At 42.3% G+C, this 19,134-nt stretch overlaps 1 protein-coding gene across 7 annotated transcripts in view; it reads right to left on the bottom strand.

Moving 5' to 3' along the window:
- Positions 1-19,134, bottom strand: part of COBL (cordon-bleu WH2 repeat protein) — a 255,404-nt gene that overhangs the window by 2,285 nt on the left and 233,985 nt on the right. For 6 of the 7 annotated variants that reach the window (XM_090049648.1, XM_090049650.1, XM_090049646.1 and 3 more), the window contains 4 exons: positions 13,659-13,753; positions 9,804-11,854; positions 8,867-8,986; positions 6,635-6,901 (listed from right to left, as the gene is read on the bottom strand). In XM_090049648.1, the coding sequence (XP_089905774.1) occupies positions 6,635-6,901; positions 8,867-8,986; positions 9,804-11,854; positions 13,659-13,753 (2,533 nt within the window). The remainder of the gene's footprint in view (positions 1-6,634; positions 6,902-8,866; positions 8,987-9,803; positions 11,855-13,658; positions 13,754-19,134) is intronic. The other variant, XM_090049647.1, reaches the window with a different exon arrangement.

The raw sequence follows: 19,134 nt of genomic DNA, 5'->3' as shown, positions 1-19,134 counted from the left end.
CAGCACCAAAATTCAATCAGGAACCATATGGTACCCTCTACCTGCCTATATAAGTCTCAGGTGAAGTCAATAGGAGCTACATGCAGAAATTGAGAAACAATATGGCCTATTTATTTCTAAAAAACTGACAGCACCCTGCGTACATGTGCACAGCCATGAAAAGAAGCATTATAACAGACAGAATTTTCTATGTGGGAAAAAACAAATCTTGCATTAAAAAGCTATAAAATTAAATATGCTTTAAAACCAGGTTTTAATCAAACAGGTTTTATGCTACATGTTGACTTTGGAAATGTGAATACCACTCTGCTTCCTGCAGTCTCTTCATTGCATGTAATGAAGTAAACCCTCTGCTTATGAAAGCTTATGCCATACATCTCTGACTTATTCTATAAAGGTACCAATCTACACTGCCTTCCGCTAGACTTAAGACTAATATAGCTAATGACCTCTCTCACTATGCACACTGACAAAGCAATTATTAAAAAAAAAAAAAAGATCTTTGCCAAAAGGTCACAGAATTCAGGGAAATGGATCAAAACCAAGGAGGAAACCAATACAGATATTGTCTTGCTTGTGCTTGACTGTTCCCTCAAGTCCCTAAGATGACATGACTTTGCCTGGCATTCTCTGGGTGACAAGAGCAAAGCCTCTTTGCTGTAGCCATTAAACATGTAAACATTAAGGCAGTAGGTATTTTTCATAGATTTCATAGACATTAGGGCTGGAAGGGACCTCGGGAGATCATCGAGTCCAGCCCCCTGCCCAAAGGGCAGGAAGTCAGCTGGGATTATAGGATCCCAGCAAGATAAGCATCCAATTTACTCTTGAAGGTGTTCAATGTAGGTGCTTGAACCACCTCCGCTGGCAGACTGTTCCAGACCTTGGGGGCTCGGACAGTAAAGAAATTCTTCCTTATGTCCAGCCTGAAACGGTCTTGCAGGAGTTTGTGACCGTTCGACCTCGTCATCCCTTGGGGCGCTCTGGTGAACAGACGTTCCCCCAGATCCTGGTGGTCACCCCTGATAAATTTATAGGTGGCCATCAGATCACCCCTGAGCCTACGCTTTTCCAGGCTAAAGAGTCCCATGGCTCTCAGCCTGTCATCGTAAGATCTGTTTTCCTGACCTCTGATCATGCGCGTGGCTCTCCTCTGGACTCTCTCAAGCTTCTCCACATCCTTTTTGAATTGTGGAGCCCAAAACTGGACGCAGTACTCCAGCTGCGGCCTCACCAAGGCCGAGTACAAGGGGAGAATGACGTCCCGGGATTTGCTTGAGAAGCATCTATGGATGCAAGCCAGCGTTTTGGTCGCTTTACTAGCCGCAGCATCGCGTTGCAGGCTCATGTTCATCTTGTGGTCAATGATGACCCCCAAGTCTCTTTCTTCTGTAGTGCTAACCAACGTAGCACTGCCGAGCCTATACGGGTGCTGCAGGTTTTTCCTTCCAAGGTGGAGAACCTTGCATTTTTCGGTGTTAAACACCATGAGGTTCTCATCTGCCCATTTGCTGAGCTTGTCCAGGTCAGCCTGGATCACCCGCCTGTCCTCTGGCGTGGATGCTTTGCCCCAAAGTTTGGTGTCATCGGCGAGCTTGGCCAGTACACTCCTGACTCCAATGTCCACATCATTAATGAAGATGTTGAACAGTATGGGTCCCAGGACAGAGCCTTGAGGGACCCCACTGGTCACAGGGCACCACAATGAGTGACTGCCATCGATTACAACCCTCTGGGTCTGACCACGAAGCCAATTTCCCAGCCAGCGGATCGTGGTGGAGCCAAGGCCACAACCGGCCAGTTTGGCCAAGAGGTGATCATGGGATACCAGATCAAAAGCTTTTTTGAAGTCAAGATATATGACATCAACCTCTTCTCCCTTGTCCAGGTGATAGGTCACCTGGTCATAGAAGGAAATGAGATTGGTCAAGCAAGACCTACCCGCAACAAACTCATGCTGGCTATCCCTTAGGATGTTAGCCTGGGCCAGTCCCTCAAGGATGGCCTCCTTAATAAACTTTTCTAGGATCTTCCCCAGGATAGAAGTCAGGCTAATGGGCCTGTAGTTAGCCGGATCCACTCTCCTCCCTTTCTTGAAGATCGGCACCGCGTTGGCCTTCTTCCAGTCTTCAGGCACTACACCAGAGCGCCAGGAGTTTTCAAAGATCCGTGCCAGGGGCTGGGCTATGACGCTCGCCAGCTCCTTGAGTACCCTGGGGTGCAGATTGTCAGGGCCAGCTGACTTGAAGGTATCCAGCTTCTCAAGGTGTTCCTTCACGAGGTCAGCATTTATGGAGGGTAGGGTATTAGCCTGCAGCAAGCTCCCTCTTCCCTTCCTGCACCATGGATCTTTAATCTCAGGTTCTGAGTCTGGAACAAACAGATCTGTAACCCGCATTGAGGTCAAGGAGCTGCCTCTTCTCAGCTATTATCAGTGCTGGAGTGGTTGTTGGAATGCTTCTTATTTAGGTGAGTGCATTTCCTTTCCTGCTTGCCTCCTCTTACATATGCACCATGCTCACACACCCACCCACACACACCCCTATAATCTGAAGAAAGTCATCTCCTCTTTCTCCACCTGATATACTAATCATATTACTTTGCCAACAGGACCGTTTAATTCTGGAGTATACCAAGAAGAGGGGCAGAAAGACACAGAATTTAAATGTCTAAATTGCTTACAACACTGCACTACAACAGTGCAATCAAAAGCTAATCGAGGGCTTGACATGGAATTATGGGGTTTTCTTGGGTAAATGGCTGCCTGGGAACACAGCAGACTGGACTTGATGGCCCAGTATGTCCCTTCTAGTAACAGAAAACATTAGCAAGGCATCCCTAAAACAAGCCCTGTCCTCACTTAGGCCCATCTGGTTTTCTGATAAACAAAGCAAAATGAAGCAAGTGGGCAGACAGCTGCAACTCCAGTAGCACAAAATCCACCTACAACCTGTCTTTACGAACAAGAGGCCCAGAAGCAGACTGAGGCTGCAGTGGTAAAGGAAGCATATTGGAGCTCTTCCACAAAGACAGCCTCAGGTAAATCTCAGCCAGCAGAACTATTCTTTGCTGAGAACCTGTTAATCAGCTAAGAGTGCCTATATCTTGACTGATGAAAGGCAGTAATTCCCAGCCTTCACAGGCTCAAGGGCAACAATACAGAGCATGAAACAGGTAGCTGGCAACATCATACTTTGCTCTCCCTGTCAATTTCTCTTTTAATTTGTTAATTTCCAAAGGCTGCAAGCATCACTGAAGGGTCCCACAGACAATGCGTTTCCCAAGAAGAATGGATAGGAGACCACAGATACACAGAAATATAAACACAAAGGGCTAACATGGGAAAAAACATCATCTGACTTTGAAAAGTTCACTAAATCAGAGCAGAGTTAGGTATGTCACCCAAGAACCATCCCCATCCCATCTGCCTTGAAGGAATTTAACCCAATTTCCCAAACAGAAGGAACAGAAAATTCAGACACAGTTCAGAAGTCCACCAGTTAGGAAACTAACTTCTTCCCCACCACTTGACCCAGGCAAGTCTAGGGAAGAACCTCTGGCCTCTGGATGTCAAGCAGGGTAACCAATGTCTCCTTCAAGGTAAACAAGCCACCAACTAAACTGAAGAATACAGTATTAGAAAATGGAATCCAGACAAAGCAACCAGTTAAGGATCCTGACGACTTCCTACTCCCTCTTTTTCTAGAAGGGGTATCTAGAGGGTTAGGGAACCCTAACTTCAACGGCACTCATGTCTTCTTACATACTAGATGCCTCATCTTCTAGGTCCAGTGGAGCAGAAATCACAAGTGGTCCTACTGATGAATGTCCAGCCACTGGTGGCAGAGTAATAACAAATCTCCCTGTGCCCTTCATCACCATCTTTCTGATGGTGCTAATGGTATGTGTAAAAGATGTTGGATTAACTGGAGCAGTACTGAGACACAGTACAGTTATTCCTATTCAGCAGAACTCAACCAGATATGCAGGCAATTGTGCCTCAGCACCATGCAAAGCTACAAAAAAGGTACATACTCCTTTATCCTCCCTTTTAACTCATATAGCCTACTGCCTGGAGAAATCATAAGATGCTACAAAATCACTTACCACCAATGCGCAGCTATCACATTCTCTTCCCTCCAGGACTACACCTGCATTCTAAGCAAGGTGGCCCTATGTCAGGAAAAGAGCACCAGATAGAGAAGTCAAAAAACTAGAACTCTTGGTTCCAAAATGATACCTTTTATTAGACCAACTGGAAAAGTACATCCCAGATGGAAAAGAGCATTTGTCTTTGGTCTATTCCACAACACACAGAACTAATATCAATAGGAATTGGATGGAAGCCCCCTGAAAATGTGGAAATATTGTACAAACTGTCAAGGGTAACTTGGGCTTGTACTGGTGAAATGACATGAGGCCATACAGGAATTACCATAATTCCTGGATATGCAGACTGCCACAGCAGTAGCAATAAGGAATAGCTTATTCCATCTTGCAAAAGAGCTGTGGGTGAAGTACTCTTGGTCTCCCTGGTGTTAAGACTATTACAACAATACAGTCCACCCTAAGAATGCAATCACTATAAGGTGGAAGTAGGTGTAACATCTGGCAAACTGTCTAACACATGACAAAGAGCACATGAAGAGCTTAGAACTGCTTTCATGGCCTGTCTGCCCACACACTTCAGAATAGGTCCTGACCCTGATCTATAAACTTTAATGGACTGGGGCCAGGCTACTTTAATGGCTCTGGGGCCACAGAGACCACAAAAACTTCAAGAAGACAGCTAAACTCCTCAGGGCTAATGCCAATGGAGGGATCTAGGTTTATTACTGAAATAATCAGAATCAGGTTCATGGCTATGGAACTCTTTGCTGGAAGAACTTGGGCTGACAATGCTGGCTGAGCTGAGACCTACTATGCTTTAAAAAGCACATCTCCAGGAAAAGTATGGATACAGAAAAAAATACATTCATAAGTTACCCTTGAACACCTAACAAAACTCTTCTTTAAGAAGGTGTAACAAAGACAGAAAATACTATATTTTATACCCTTTTTTTTCTACAGAATTTTGTTAGGTGTTTTCCTACCAAATGTGTTTTAAACGTATCTAAAACAACATATCATATAATTCTACCCATGTAAAAATAATCACACAATCTATTTTATTTTAGCATGCTGATGTAGTAAGGCTCCTAAAAACACTACTGTTTGTGTAATTCTAAAGAATTTAAGCCTTATAAGAACTAGATGTTTTAAAGGCATAGTATCATTTGATAGTACAGTATTTTTGGTTTGTTTTATAAAGGGCAAGGCTAAACCATATACATAAGTCACAAGGTGAGAAAGCTCCATCTGTGTTGGTAAATACCCAAGTCATTGGGCCAAAGTCCATCTTGCTTACTGGAATAATTCAACTGAGGCCAATGGGCTCCATTTGTTTCTTATTTAAATCAGAAGTAACTTCATACTAGTGAAAGGAAGATCTAACTCAGAGCTCCAAGCAGTTACTCTGAAAAATACACTTATGTAGCTAATGAGAATAATATTTGGCTTGCTGAGAGTTGTACCCATATAAATGGATGCAGACTGAAAGCCATAGGGCCTGAGTCTGATCTCATACCAACCTAGTACTCTTGTTAGTCTGTGGATTTCAGCAGAGTTAACTCCGACTCACACCAGAACTTGAAAGCCTAGACATTTCCTGGTGTGTGATTATGCATAGAGCCCAGGCCCATTTTCCTCAGAAGGCCCTATTTCAAAAAGATAAGAAAACTATCGGTATACATGATATGCCTTAAAATAGGCACCGTCAAAGATATCAGCTTCAAAATTTGACCTCCAAGCAGCCTTAGTGATGCATGATTCAACTGAAAGTATTGGCTCCCCAAATCAAAATAATGCTAGGAATTAAAGTGAAATAGTTACATCTAAGGCTGCTGAAAGATGTGGAAAAACAAAACAAAACAAAGTAGTGCTTTACTGGATGAGGAACCATGTCAGTTTGACCCAGCTCCCCAACGTCTGTATAAATCATGAACTTTAGTGGTGCTTTTCCATCAGCTATTAGATAAAAGGCTAAAAAGCTAAAAAGCCCCACTGAAGCACCCGATCTGTACAGATATTGGGTGAGCTGGGTCAGACTGATGTGGTTCATCTTCTGGGCATGTGGTACACTCAGTGTGGGGGCATGCAAGCTGAAAGTAAAGCACCATCCCCCAGCCCCCATCTGTCAGCAGCCGAAATTGCTTTGCTACTGGTATTTTGGAAGTGAAAAGGGGGAAAATGTGCATGTCAGATTCTGATTTATCCTAAGTCCTGTTTGTCCCAAAACTAACTAGAATGATCTTGTCCAAAAAGTGGCAAAGGTCATGTTAATTTTTTTCTAAAATGTATGCTGTTAAATGAACTCTTTTTTTAACTGTATGTTTGCATATGTGTATACTTGTATGTATATAAGTGTATATATATCCCAGTCTCCCTGCAGCAATTAAAGTGTGTTATGTATTTTTTTAGTTGGACAAGAAAGGGGATTAAAAATATGGCTAGCACAGTTTACAAGCTTTGCATTCACAGAGCAGTATAGCAACTTCTGGCTATTTCAGCTGGCAACGCAGAATGGCTCCTTTACCTTTTTTAACCTTGCTGCTCCAGTGCCAGAGCGAATGGCCTCCATTAGGGCTTGTCTTGCCTCCCCAGGGTTACTTTCAGCAGTGGTTGAGAATGTAGGGGCGGCTGTTACAGACAGGTGGACTGGTGGAGGTGGGGGTGGTGGTGGTGGTGGCTGGGCAGGGGGTGGTGGGATAGGAGGCTCCTCTGCCCAGGAGTTTTCTTTATTTTGCGAGGCCACTTCTGCATTTTTGAAGCTCCGTAGCTCGTCAGAGGCTGCTGATGAGATCTGTTAATGATACATTTGTAGATGAATTGGTGATATCAAACATAACTAACCTGCACATTATTTGACATTTGATACATTTTAAATTCACTACTCATGGCTTGAGCTTGTTCCAACGATGTAAAACATGTATAACTTATGTTTGCTCATTGGTTTAAACATCTGTTACTACTCTCTCACATCACTCAAGTGGGCTGATTACCAGGATCAAGGATTTGGCAGTGACTCTGTCTCAGAAACTCAATCTTTATTTACTGTGAACTCTAGCATCCTGTAACTCTTCTTGGCATGTAAGGTAAGAGGCTGAGAGTTGGACTTGGGAATGACCACAAGGATTTTGCAATCAAGAAGATGTATGAGGATTGCAGTCGCCACCCAGGAATCTTGTTACTCTTGGTAATATGTACTGCATGGTGGTTATAATGGATGAGAGAGAGCTGGGCTCTCAGACCTTGCTCCATTTTAAAATTGCTATTAAATCTGAATACTCCATCCGAAATGGAAAGGAAATGGGACCGGAAAGAACTATTTACAAGTAAATAGGAAAAGCCAACCTGACTGCTTTTTCCAAGAAAGGTTTTCTGTGAAATTCCTGGACTTAACATTTCTGCCTGAGTTATATGTGGGGAAGCTCACTCCCTTGCAAGAAAGAATGGAGGAAAGGGAATTTTTAAGCAAAGCTGGCTTGTGCTTTATCTTCAACTCTCTCCACAAAGATTTTTGTCTTTTACAGTATAATTATTCATAATAATTGAGGTTAGCTTGAAAGCCTATATTTAGCATATATTTAGCATTTATCATGGTGTTATGTATCTTCAAACCATTCGGCATCTATCAACAAATGCATTCTCATGTATGACCAAGAAAGTAAATATCATCATCATCCCAACTTCACTGACAGCAAAACAGAGGCAGAGGAACACAAAATTAACTGGAGCCTCTCAAGGGAAGCAGTTTTAAAACAAGGAATAGAACTCAGGAGCTCCTGTATCCCATTCCTGTGCTCTGACCATTGGGAAACACATACATATTATGTTGATTAGCAAGTGTCCCATGCCCAGCAGCTTGGCAGGGTTATGTAGCTGAGAGATGTAGTTAGCCATGTTAGTCTGAAAACAAGGCAGAATGCAAGGTAGGCTTGCACCTTAAAGAATAACCAAATCAAAGAGGTATAGCAGAGGGCTTACTTCGTAGCAGAGGGCTATATATTATCGTTTATAACTATTTATAAGTCCCTTATTAAAACTTATATTTTACCTCTCTGATTTAGTCTGTAAGGTTAGACTGCCTTCTGTCTATGCATAAGCTGTCTTTACAATGGGATGGCTGCACTCCTGGCTGTTTTTTCACTGCCCCAGCGTCAGTCTGAAAGGAAGCTAACTGCTCTACCAGCTGTGAGGTCTATGTGGCATTCATAGCTGCTTTAAGGGAAGGGAAAACCAGAGTAATATAAAGAACATGAGGAATGCTGACTGGTGAGCATTCAGTGATTGCTACTGTTACAGATACTTGGTAATGCCTTAAGTCACTGTGCAAAAGAGAGGGAAACCTCCTAATCAAATACACTTCTTTGGTGGGTTAGTGAGCCTGATGGAAGCGCAGGCTGGAACAATTCAGGCCCTGGTTATTGAATATTATAAATACTTTAATGATCAGATAGGAAGCGTCATTTTTTAAATCTAATGAAAACTGTCTGCAAATACGCAGTGTGCCATATGAAGCCATGATTTCCCAAAACGTTTGATTACAGCCACAAGTGCACAGTTCCAGTGGCCAGTCAAATTCTACAGCTAAGGTCATAACTTTGTCCCAGAAAACATTAAAATCCCGTACTGTGTAATCCTGTTTTTTCTAAAACCCTCCCTTTGCAGTACAACTTATGCTGGATGTTTTCCAGACTGCTGTTTACCTAACACATTCTCAGTGGGAGCCATCTATGAGTAGAGCACGATCCTCTTTACTTCTTACCTTTTTCAGCCCTGAGGTGCCACTGTGACCTCTAATTGCTGCAAGCAGGGCTGACCGCTCATTTTCTGGCTCAGTATGTGGGGGCTTCTGCTGATTTCCATTCGTCATGCTGTCTGAAACCTAGAACAGGATCACAACAGACATCATCAGTTTGGTACTAGAGATTTTCTTAAAAACAGTTTGGGAAATATTATTAAAAGGTGCTTGGAACGTATTTTTATAGGGTGAGCTGCATGGGGAGGCACCATGTCTCCTTTTGGACCTGCTGCTGCAGCAATTCTTGCTGACACTGAATTGTATTGGCCAGGTCTACATGAGAATGCACTACTACTGTGCAGTAGCTTGTTACTACTGCATAGTCAGTGTCACCAGGAAGCCATGCAGCAATACTATGGCACAATAATGCCAGATACTGTGCAGTCATTTAGTACTTGGGTATGCAAGTACTAAATGACTGCTCAGTAACAACTGCACAGTCTGTGTCTCATGTAGATGCGGCCATACATTCATAACAGTGAGCTTACTGAGCTGTATTTTGCACAGGGTTGCAAGTCCTTTGTGTACTGCATTGAACAAAACTCACTTTCAGTGCCTAAGTAATAACTCTGGATAGTCAAAAACAACTTATCTGTCATTTGCATGTATTTATGTATCATCTTCATGCTATTTTTATCCTTCAGAAACACAGGTTAGGTTTTCAGGCTAACTAACCTCAAATACTTCTTTTCCCTTTATACTATATACTTATTCTCCTCTGCAGCAGCTAAAAGGTTGCATAACACTACACTATGTGCAGTACAGCCAGTGGCCTGGTTCCACATTTTGCCCTCATGCATTTTTAAAACATAACGTGCAGTCCAGCCCATCACCAGTTATAAAGCAGCAAGTGGCTGACTAGTGTAAATACACGATTCTCCAAGCTGGAATGTTCCTTTACCTTTCGCAGCCTTTGTTTTCCTCCTCCAGTCTGAATAGCCTCCATTAGTGCAGTGTGCAGAGATGTGTCTTTTAGAACTGGTTTCTGAACAACTGGTTTGAACTTCTTCTTTGGCCCAAAGATATTGGTTTGTACAGTGATATCAGACTCATTGACATTACCCAGTAATATACCATTGGGTTTTTCTTCTCTTTCTAAATCACTATTGTTGTTAACAGATGCAATGTTCAACTCAGATGAGACTTTTAAAGAGTTTCCAGGAGGCTTGTCCACAACCTGCCATTTTGTGGCACTCAGAGATGAACCAGAAGAGAAGCTGGGTTCATGGAGACCAGGTGATCTGAGGTATGAGGAAGAATTAGTTTGGTTCCTATGCTCAGATTTCTGATCAAATACAGGCTTTGTCTTTTGTTTGCTGTTAAGCCTGTGATCATCTTGTGCAAAACTGTTATCCATCACTGAGGTTTTAGTAAGTGGTACATTGACACTCTTTTTATAGAAGCCAACAGGAGTTGCTTGATTCAGTGCCCTGACATTTATAGCTTTGTTTTCTTCTCCAAAATTATCACCAAGTGTAAACCTGTTGGATGCGTTGTGATTGCAAGTAAAAATATTTGAATGATCTTTGCTTGTTTCTATTGATTGTGTTTCTTCCAAAGGGCTGTTTTTGGCCACAATGTTTTTTTGGGAGGAATGTTCTGCTCCAGTTTTCATTCCTCTCTCTTCATGGTTATTTTCTTCTTTGTCATGACTGAGTGTAGGGTCAGCCTTAAATGTAGGTGAAGTAATATACTTTGCAATGGCAGAGGCAACATATTGGCTTGAAGTTCTTCTATAAGGCTTTAGAAATGGGAACTCTGTCTTGTTCCTGTTCAGTATTGGAGCTATGGATGGTTTTACCTGAGACTGTGTGGTTGCATTAGGCTGTTTGATTTTTTCAGTTTCAAAAGACCTTTCAGTCACCCTGGATGCAAATGTTTGTGGTGGTATTGGTTTTGCATCTGTGGGAGAGAGAGGTGTGCTTTCAGGTTTCAAAGTAAAAGGTTTAGAGTTTGTGGTAGCTACTGTCTTTTTAGAATTATGTTCTATGCACTCATCAAGTTGCTTTTCCATAGAGTTTGACCTCCAGAATGCTCTTATTCTCCCAATGAAAGGTTCCTCCATTTCACTGGTAGAAGCATCTGGCATGTTCTTACCACCACCAGCATTTGGACTTACAAGATTGCCTAGCTCATCTATCTTAATGGCACCAGTGGAGAGAGATGTACCTCTATCAAAATGTTTTATTTCAGGTTTGGGAGGGACAATTTTAAAGGTTGTCAGACCTACTCTGGGTTCATAGCTTGTTACTGTATATGTACTATGAGCACGCTGACACCACATGGGTGCTGACTGAGTATCTTCTTTCTCTTCTGTGTTTTTTGCTGAAGTTTGCCTGAATTTCAATTCTGTTTTTCTTTTGTTCTGAGATCTTTCTAGATTATTTTTTTCATTAAACACATTGTTTTTCTCTTTCTCTGCACTGCTTTCAGTCACAGGCTTGAGGTCAGAAGAAATCAACTTAGGTCTACATTCCTTGGACCTAACATCATTTTTATAGATCCTTTCTAGCCCCAGATATTTCTCATTTTTCTTGTCAAGTGAGACAATATGAGACTGAGACATATCCCTCCTTTGTCCTATAGGCAGAGATTTGAAATCAATTTCAGATGACTTCTGATGTATTAAATCTTTTGAAATATGTAGAGATCTGCTGTCCACATGGTCCTTATCAAAAGAACCTGCATTGTTATTTTTATTAGTAAAGTTTCCTACAATAATTGAGCCAAATGAGAAATCTTCTATGCCATCTTCATTAGGGAGTAGAGCATTTTCTTTGTTTTGAGGTGCTGGGAAGTCATTAACTCTTGGAATCTCATCTATGATTGTTACTGGAACAGAACAGGCAAGCACTTGAGCGGTGTTGACGTTGCTTGTATGTGGGCTTAACACCTCATTTAAGTGATCGAATACAGAATCACTACCTGTGTCATAATGTCCAGCTTCCAGTGCTGCAAAATATATAAACAAAAACATTCATTTATTGGTACTATACATTTAGTTTTTGGGTATGACCATAAACTGCATCCAACTGGAGGGCCTGGTGGCAATGTGGTGGGGCTACTTGTGGTGTGGTAGCTCTTACCACAATGTTACAACCCCCCGAGTAAGGCATCTATATGGTGCCCCAAAACCTCAGTGTCATGTGGTTACATCTTGGTTGGAGAAAGGCTAAGGGACATCACCCTGATGGAAATGCATCCTTGCTGAGGTATAAGGCAGTCATAGCACCTCTAATCTGTTATTGTCTGGCAGAAGCTACAACCACTGACACACTGAACATCTGGATTCTGCTTGGCCTTTGGACTCTGTCTTGATGGTCTAAACTTTAGACTCTAAAGGGGGCATGGTAGGCCTAGGGCAGCCTCCATTCCAGCATACTCTTGCCTAGGCATACTCCTTGAAGGTCTTGGTGTGATGATCGCATAGACCTCTTGCACATACACCATGATCCCGAGGATGGATGGTTGCCAAGAAGAACATGCAACATCACTTTCAATTACTCAGAGATAGTTTATAGTCTCTTAAGAACAAGCAGGTGTTTGGCTATATTAATTACAACATACATGTTCCTAAGAATCTTAGTAAACTTATAAGCTTACAAGCTCCTGTTATGTGAGAGAGAGCTTTCTGGATACATTTTACTGTTTGGTTGCTGATTATGATCATCAAATACATGTGTTCATGCATTGCAGTTAGTGGGAAATACACATGTGCAGTTGAGAGCAGCATTTAGACTTCTGTTCATACTTTATCTTTGACTAATTTCACTTCATCACCATATTACTGCAAAGGAGAAGCATTTCTGGGAATCAGCAAGTAACTCCAGATTATGATTCCCAAACCTGGTTAGTAATTATAACACATCTGAAAGATTTCCTCAAGCTAGCAAGCAAAGAAACAGAACTTGTATTTCTTCTTTTACCAGGCTTCCTTTATCATTCAGGAATCATTCAGTTGCATTGTGCAAGAAGCTGTTGGATGCAATTCTTTTTTCAATTACTTTAATATATATCAAGAGTTATTCCACAGCAGCTAATGGAATCACAGGAGTACATCACTTTCAGAAATGAGATAGGTTCACTAAATTCTAAGGTAATGCAAAATTATGAGTGGTTTATAAAAAGGTTTTTGTTTTATAAAAATGTGCAGTATTTTGCTTTACTACAGAAGACTGGTTCTGATGTGATGTCATTTTCTCTCTCTTTTTTTTTTTCACCTTTACTTGTCAGGATGTTAGATGTTTAACTTCAAACCAAGCACTGGATTCAATTGAAATACTTTTATATAAAAAAGTTTGCCATCCCTCACTCCATTCTTATGAACTACAAAATAGCAGCTTATGTGATACAGAATGATGGATTCTGCTTCAAAGTTACAGTTATGGCTTACTGGTCAGGCTTAGGGTCAAATTCACTACTTACATAACTTCGCTGAAGCCAGTAAAATTATTACAGAAAAAAAACTGGCCCATTAAATATTGCTGATTCCTTTCTAGGAACAGGTGCTCAGATATAGTGATGATATTTATAAAAATATTTGCAAACATATGTAACTGTAGTCTAATACATTTGTTTGCCTCATCAGGAAAACAAAACAGCATCAATTTATACAGCACAGGCCAGTTTCTGACCTTGGATCTGTATGTACCTCCCATGAACTCAGTTAGAACATTGCAATACATTTGAGGGTAAAATCTGGCTTTGTGTCCCTTTGCTATTCCTTTTCCAGTTCAGAGATAATATTGTTTCATACCCCCTAAATCGTCATCCAGTTCAACCAAAGTCTGTTGGAGTTGTGCAGCAATGTCATCCTCATTGGCATTCTTAGAGGCAGCCATTACATCTCTACTGAAAGAGAATAAAATGTTATTTTCCTTGTTGCCTAAAATCTGTTCTCATTTCAACATCTTTTGCTCCATTTCAGATGCACAGCACATACCCCAAAGAACAAAAACCTTGATGCTCTAGAGACTTGTGTCCAGATATCTCCAAGGCTCTTATTAAAAGCAGCTTTGCACTGTGGGATTTGTGTAGTTCCTGAATGTGATCAGTGTGTTGTTGATCGCAAGATTAATCTTAATAAAGTTTGTCACAATGAAGCGGCATGTTGTTTCTGCAAAGTCCACATTTGAGTAGCACAGATCAAAGGACAGTGTGCAAGTAAGAAAGCCTTTTGCATCTCCATGTTGCTTTAAAATTGACCAGCACATGTACTATCCGCACTATAAGTCAATCTGAATTGAAAAGTTCTGTTAAACATCTACACTTTATTCTGAGGTGGGAGGAAGGAACATATTTTTTTCTGGAGGTGTCCCTGATTATATATACTGTGGGCCTAATAAACGAAAAGCATTTAGTAAAAGTATAGAATGGCTTATAATCCTTTCAAATTCCAAATATTTCTCAAATTTCTCCTTTCACCCTCAGCATTTATTTGTTTTCCCTCCTCATGCCTCATGTGGAGCTGTAACACTACAGCCTGGAACATCCCAGTTAGGTCTTGTCCCTGTGACTAGACTAGAAATCATAATAATTTTCTACTATCACTTTCTTCTTCAAACCTTTTCTTTGGTTGCTCCTTGCCTGCTACAAATGTTAGGCTTCTTATTTCTGACCAAAAAGCTGTACAATTCAGCTCTCGCCCATATCTACCGTGTTCCTTCTTACTCCCTCCCCTGCTTTTTCCCCTTCTTATGCTTTTCTCCAGTCTCTTTGCATTGTGTTAGGGGTAGGGTGACCATATTTCTCTAAGTGTCAAAATGTGACCCTCTGCCGCCTCCTCCCTCTCTCCACAATATCTTCATGTTCAGCCATCTCCAAGCTTTGGTATATAAATAATATATACTGAACACACTGGAGACCAGGCAGGTTGGGGTGTGGAACAATGAATAGTGGAGGGGGGAGGAAGATGAAAAAGTCCCATTTTTACTGGGACAGTCCTGTTTTAAATATGTGTTTTGGGCATCTTGCTAAAAACAGGACAGAAGCAATAATTTGACCAAACTGACTGGATAACTGTGATAGCTGTTTAAAATGGGACTGTCCAGGTAAAACAGGGCATGTAGTCATCTGAACCAGAAGCACTCCTCTGGCCTCTTTGCATTGTCTTCCATGTCTCGCCTCTCTGATCACAATATTCCCTCTATTCTTTTACCCTTCATGGTACCCTTTCTCATTCAGATGCCTCCTTAAAAACACACTTCCTTCTGGGAGACCTTTCAAAATTTAACCTACTTGGTTCAGCAAATTAAAAAAAAAAGGGCACTGTTTTGTGTACGATCTGTCAGTGCATCTCACAGATCTCAGTGGTTCTACGTTGGTTCAGACTGTGAGGGCCAAATCCTGACTGGTGGTGCCAAGTTCCAGGAGTCTTTCAATCCAGGTGGAATCAACAAGTATCAAAATTTGCATGTCCATTTTGGGGTTTTTTCTCCTGTTCTGAGGACTGATTATAATGACTTTCCCCATTTTTGTTTTTAGGCTATTTTGTTGTTGTGTACTTTTCTCCTCCTGATAGCTGTATTAATGGAATAGAAATATCATGTCTGCAGAATCAATATTTCTGTGTTAAAGTCCATCTCTGTTTTCTGTAAGCATTCCTGCAGATATCCACCCTGCCTCCTGTTGTTGATCTTTACTTATGTGTACAGATAAATTCCTAGAAGCCTGCGCCTTCTTTTACTTGCATTGAAGTAAATCAGCAGTTACTCCCCTGAACACTGGATCAGAAGCTGGTATAAAATAAATCAATTATTTAGTAAATAGCCCTGCCAAATATTTTTTCAGATGTTTACTATTACAGAAAGCCTCAGCTCAACAAAATATTTAACTATGGGTTGAAGGATGGACTTCAGTACAACACTTAATGCCCTGCATAAACTTTAAGCAGGCCAAAGATTCCCTTGAGATCAATGGACTCATGCACATACTTAAGTGCTTTGGTGAATAATGACAGACCAATGAATTGAGGCTATGTTAAGATGGAGCTTTTGCAAACTGGAGGTCAAAGGCAGTAACCAAAAAAAAATCACTTCCTTAAAGAGCGATAGAATTGACAAACAAGGACAGTACATAAGAAAACCACAGCATATGGACTACAGCTTGCTTCATCAACACTCTGAACATGATGTTGGGAGGTGCTGAGCATCAATGGAAACCAATGGAAGCAACAGGTTATCAGAACCTTTCATGATCAGGCTCTTCTGGTGTTAATGCTCAGAGTCACACTGCAGTGCTTACTGAATTGTTTTCCTTATAGACTCGAGAAAAGGCAAGAGTGCAAGAAAAACAGAACTGTCTTCACTGATTTAGAGCCCAAAATACTGGATGCTCCAAGGGAGAAACCTGATTGTATGAGACTGTGTCCTACAAAGTGCCTAAGCATACAAAGTTGGGGAGGACGGGGGTACTTACTGAGCAAAGTTTTAGATCTAAGGTCTGAGGCTGTAGATCTAAGGACTAAGCAAAGATTCCGTCTACCAGGACTCTGTGAAGTTCTCAACTTTGGAAGGAATAAATATATCTTGCTAATTTCTGTGCATCTTCCCTGGGCAACATCCCTTGATGTTATTTTTTTCTTTGTACAAAATAAAAAATTTTGTGGTAAGCTTTATAAAGCCAATATAAGAATGAATGCAAAGTGCATGCTTTGAAAGAGCCACTTTTGAGACTAAAAGAATTCTTTTCAATGGGAATAATAACATTTCATTCCAAGTGTACACGAAGTCAACAATGCAAATAACAAATGTAAAATACAAATATTGTTTTCACATTCTGTCCTGTGCCATATTTTGGGCATTGTGTACAGCAGTGATCTCCAACCATTTTATGGTGAAAATCACTTTTTCTAAGTAAAGGGCACTCCAGGATCTACCACCCCTGCCCTGCCCCACCCCCTTGCCTTGTCTACCTGCTCTCTTTCCTGTACCCCTGCCCCCTGTCTCCCAGACAAGCTGCCCAGGCTCTGACCCCACTCACCCAGCCCAGCTCAGGCGGCAGGGAGTGTGGTTCAGCCCAGCCATGTGCTTTCTGCCGCTCACAATCATGGAGCCTCTGACAGACTGCAATCGACTGCCAGAGGCTCCACAACTGACAAGTCAATTGAGATCAAGTGGTTGGTGACTACTGGCGTACAGTGCAAGTGATACTAGTGGGAAATCAATATTGTGCTAAGACATCATATATAAAACTTTTGGGAGGAAGATGCCTAACGCACTTGTGGTGCCCTGGCCAGGTACTGGATGACTGGAAGAGGGCCAATGTGGTCCCCATCTTTCAAAAAGGGAAGAGGGAGGACCTAAGCATCTATAGGCCTGTTAGTCTTACTTCAATCAAGGGGAAACTCTTTGAGAAGATATCGAGGAGCACTTCTATGAAGGGCCGGCAGTGGGGATGATGCTCAAGGGCAACCAGCATGGTTTCATTAAGGGCAGGTCCTGTCAGACCAACCTGACTGCCTTCTATGATCAGGTCACAAAATCACTGGATGCAGGTGTTGCACTGGATGTAGTCTTTCTGGACTTCAGGAAGGCCTTTGACACTGTCTCCCATCTCATTCTTATTAAAAAGCTAGGTGACTGTGGCGTTGATGCCCACACAATCAGATGGGTCGCAAATTGGCTGAGGGGTCATACGCAGAGAGTGGTGGTGGATGGGTCATTTTCGACCTGGAGGGAAGTGGGCAGTGGGGTCCCCCAGGGTTCAATTTCTTTATTAGCAACTTGGATGACAGGGTAAAGAGCACCCTGCTTAAATTTGCAGATGACACCAAGATCTGGGGTGAGGTGAGCATGGTAGAAGGGAAGGACAGATTACAGCAGGACCTGGACAGGTTACAGGGGTGGGCAAATGAAAATAGGATGGGATTCAATACTGACAAGTGCACAGTACTGCACTTGGGCAGTAGGAACCAGCAGCATACCTACAGGCTGGGGAACTCCCTTCCTGAAAGCATGGTGGCAGAAAGAGATCTTGGAGTCATTATTGACTCCAAGATGAACATGGGCCGACAATGCGAGAACATGGTCAGTAGGGCCAACCGTACGTTGTCCTGCATCCACAGATGCATCACAAGCAGGGCCAAGGAGGTGATCCTCCCCCTCTAGGCAACACTGGTCAGGCCGCAGTTGGAGTACTATGTCCAGTTCTGGGCACTGCACTTCAGGAGGGATGTGGACAGCATTGAGAGGGTCCAAAGGAGGGCCACTCGCATGATCTGGGGACAGCAGGGCAGACCACATGAGGAGAGGCTACAGGACCTTAACCTGTTCAGCCTTCACAAGAGAAGGCTGAGGGGGAACCTGGTGGACATCTGTAAACTTACTAGGGGGGGACCAGCGGGGTTTGGGAGAGACCTTGTTCCCCCGAGTGCCTCCCAGAGTAACAAGGAATAACAGCCATAAGTTGCTAGAGAGTAGGTTTAGACTAGACATTAGAAGGCACTACTTCAGTCAGGGTGGCTAGGATCAGGAACCAACTTCCAAGGGAAGTGGTGCTGGCTCCTACCTTGGGGGTCTTTAAGAAGAGGCTTGATGTTTACCTGGCTGGAGTCATCTGAGCTCAGTTTTCTCTCCTGCCCAGGGTAGGGGGTCAGACTAGAAGATCTACAAGGTCCCTTCTGACCCTACTGCTATGAATCTATGAACGCCACAGTGACAGAAATGCTAAGGTACTGCTTGTTGGAGAATGTGTAATCCCATATCAGAGAATGAAGCCTAGTTTAAAGCAGGAACCTCTAGCCTTCTGGTACAAAGGCCCATCTCTTTACGTAGTAGATGAGTACTACATAACATAGCTAAGCAGGAATACTGCCTGGGTGTCACATGGAAATGATGCAACTTCTGTTCTTCAGAGAAGTGCAGTCAGCATGTCCACTGGACTGTACTGAGGGGCTACAAACTATAGACTCATAAACTCCACTTCCATCTGCAGCTACTGCATGGCCTCAGTGAAGTCATGAATCCACTTATTACAGAAATCAATGGGATTCTTTCCAGGAAAACTGGATTGGTCCCTTACAACTCAATTATTTCTTCTCCAGAGTGGGTGTAACAGCACAGGCAGAGAAAATAAGGATTTCTCCCCCAAATCTCTGAGTACTAGCACAGTGATTAGGCATACTCTGCTTCTCAACTTCTCTGTCTCATTTTCCTATCTGTAAAACTGGGATAATGATGCATAACTCATAAAGTGTCTGAGGAGGAAAATTTGCTCCTTGTGCAGTCTCTTAG

This window comes from Crocodylus siamensis, chromosome 5 (genome assembly GCF_052110815.1).
Source record: "Crocodylus siamensis isolate JL-2025a chromosome 5, ASM5211081v1, whole genome shotgun sequence".
NCBI classification, from domain to species: domain Eukaryota; kingdom Metazoa; phylum Chordata; order Crocodylia; family Crocodylidae; genus Crocodylus; species Crocodylus siamensis.
Note: the sequence above shows the minus strand (reverse complement) of the source record. Positions and strands in the feature narration are given on the sequence as shown.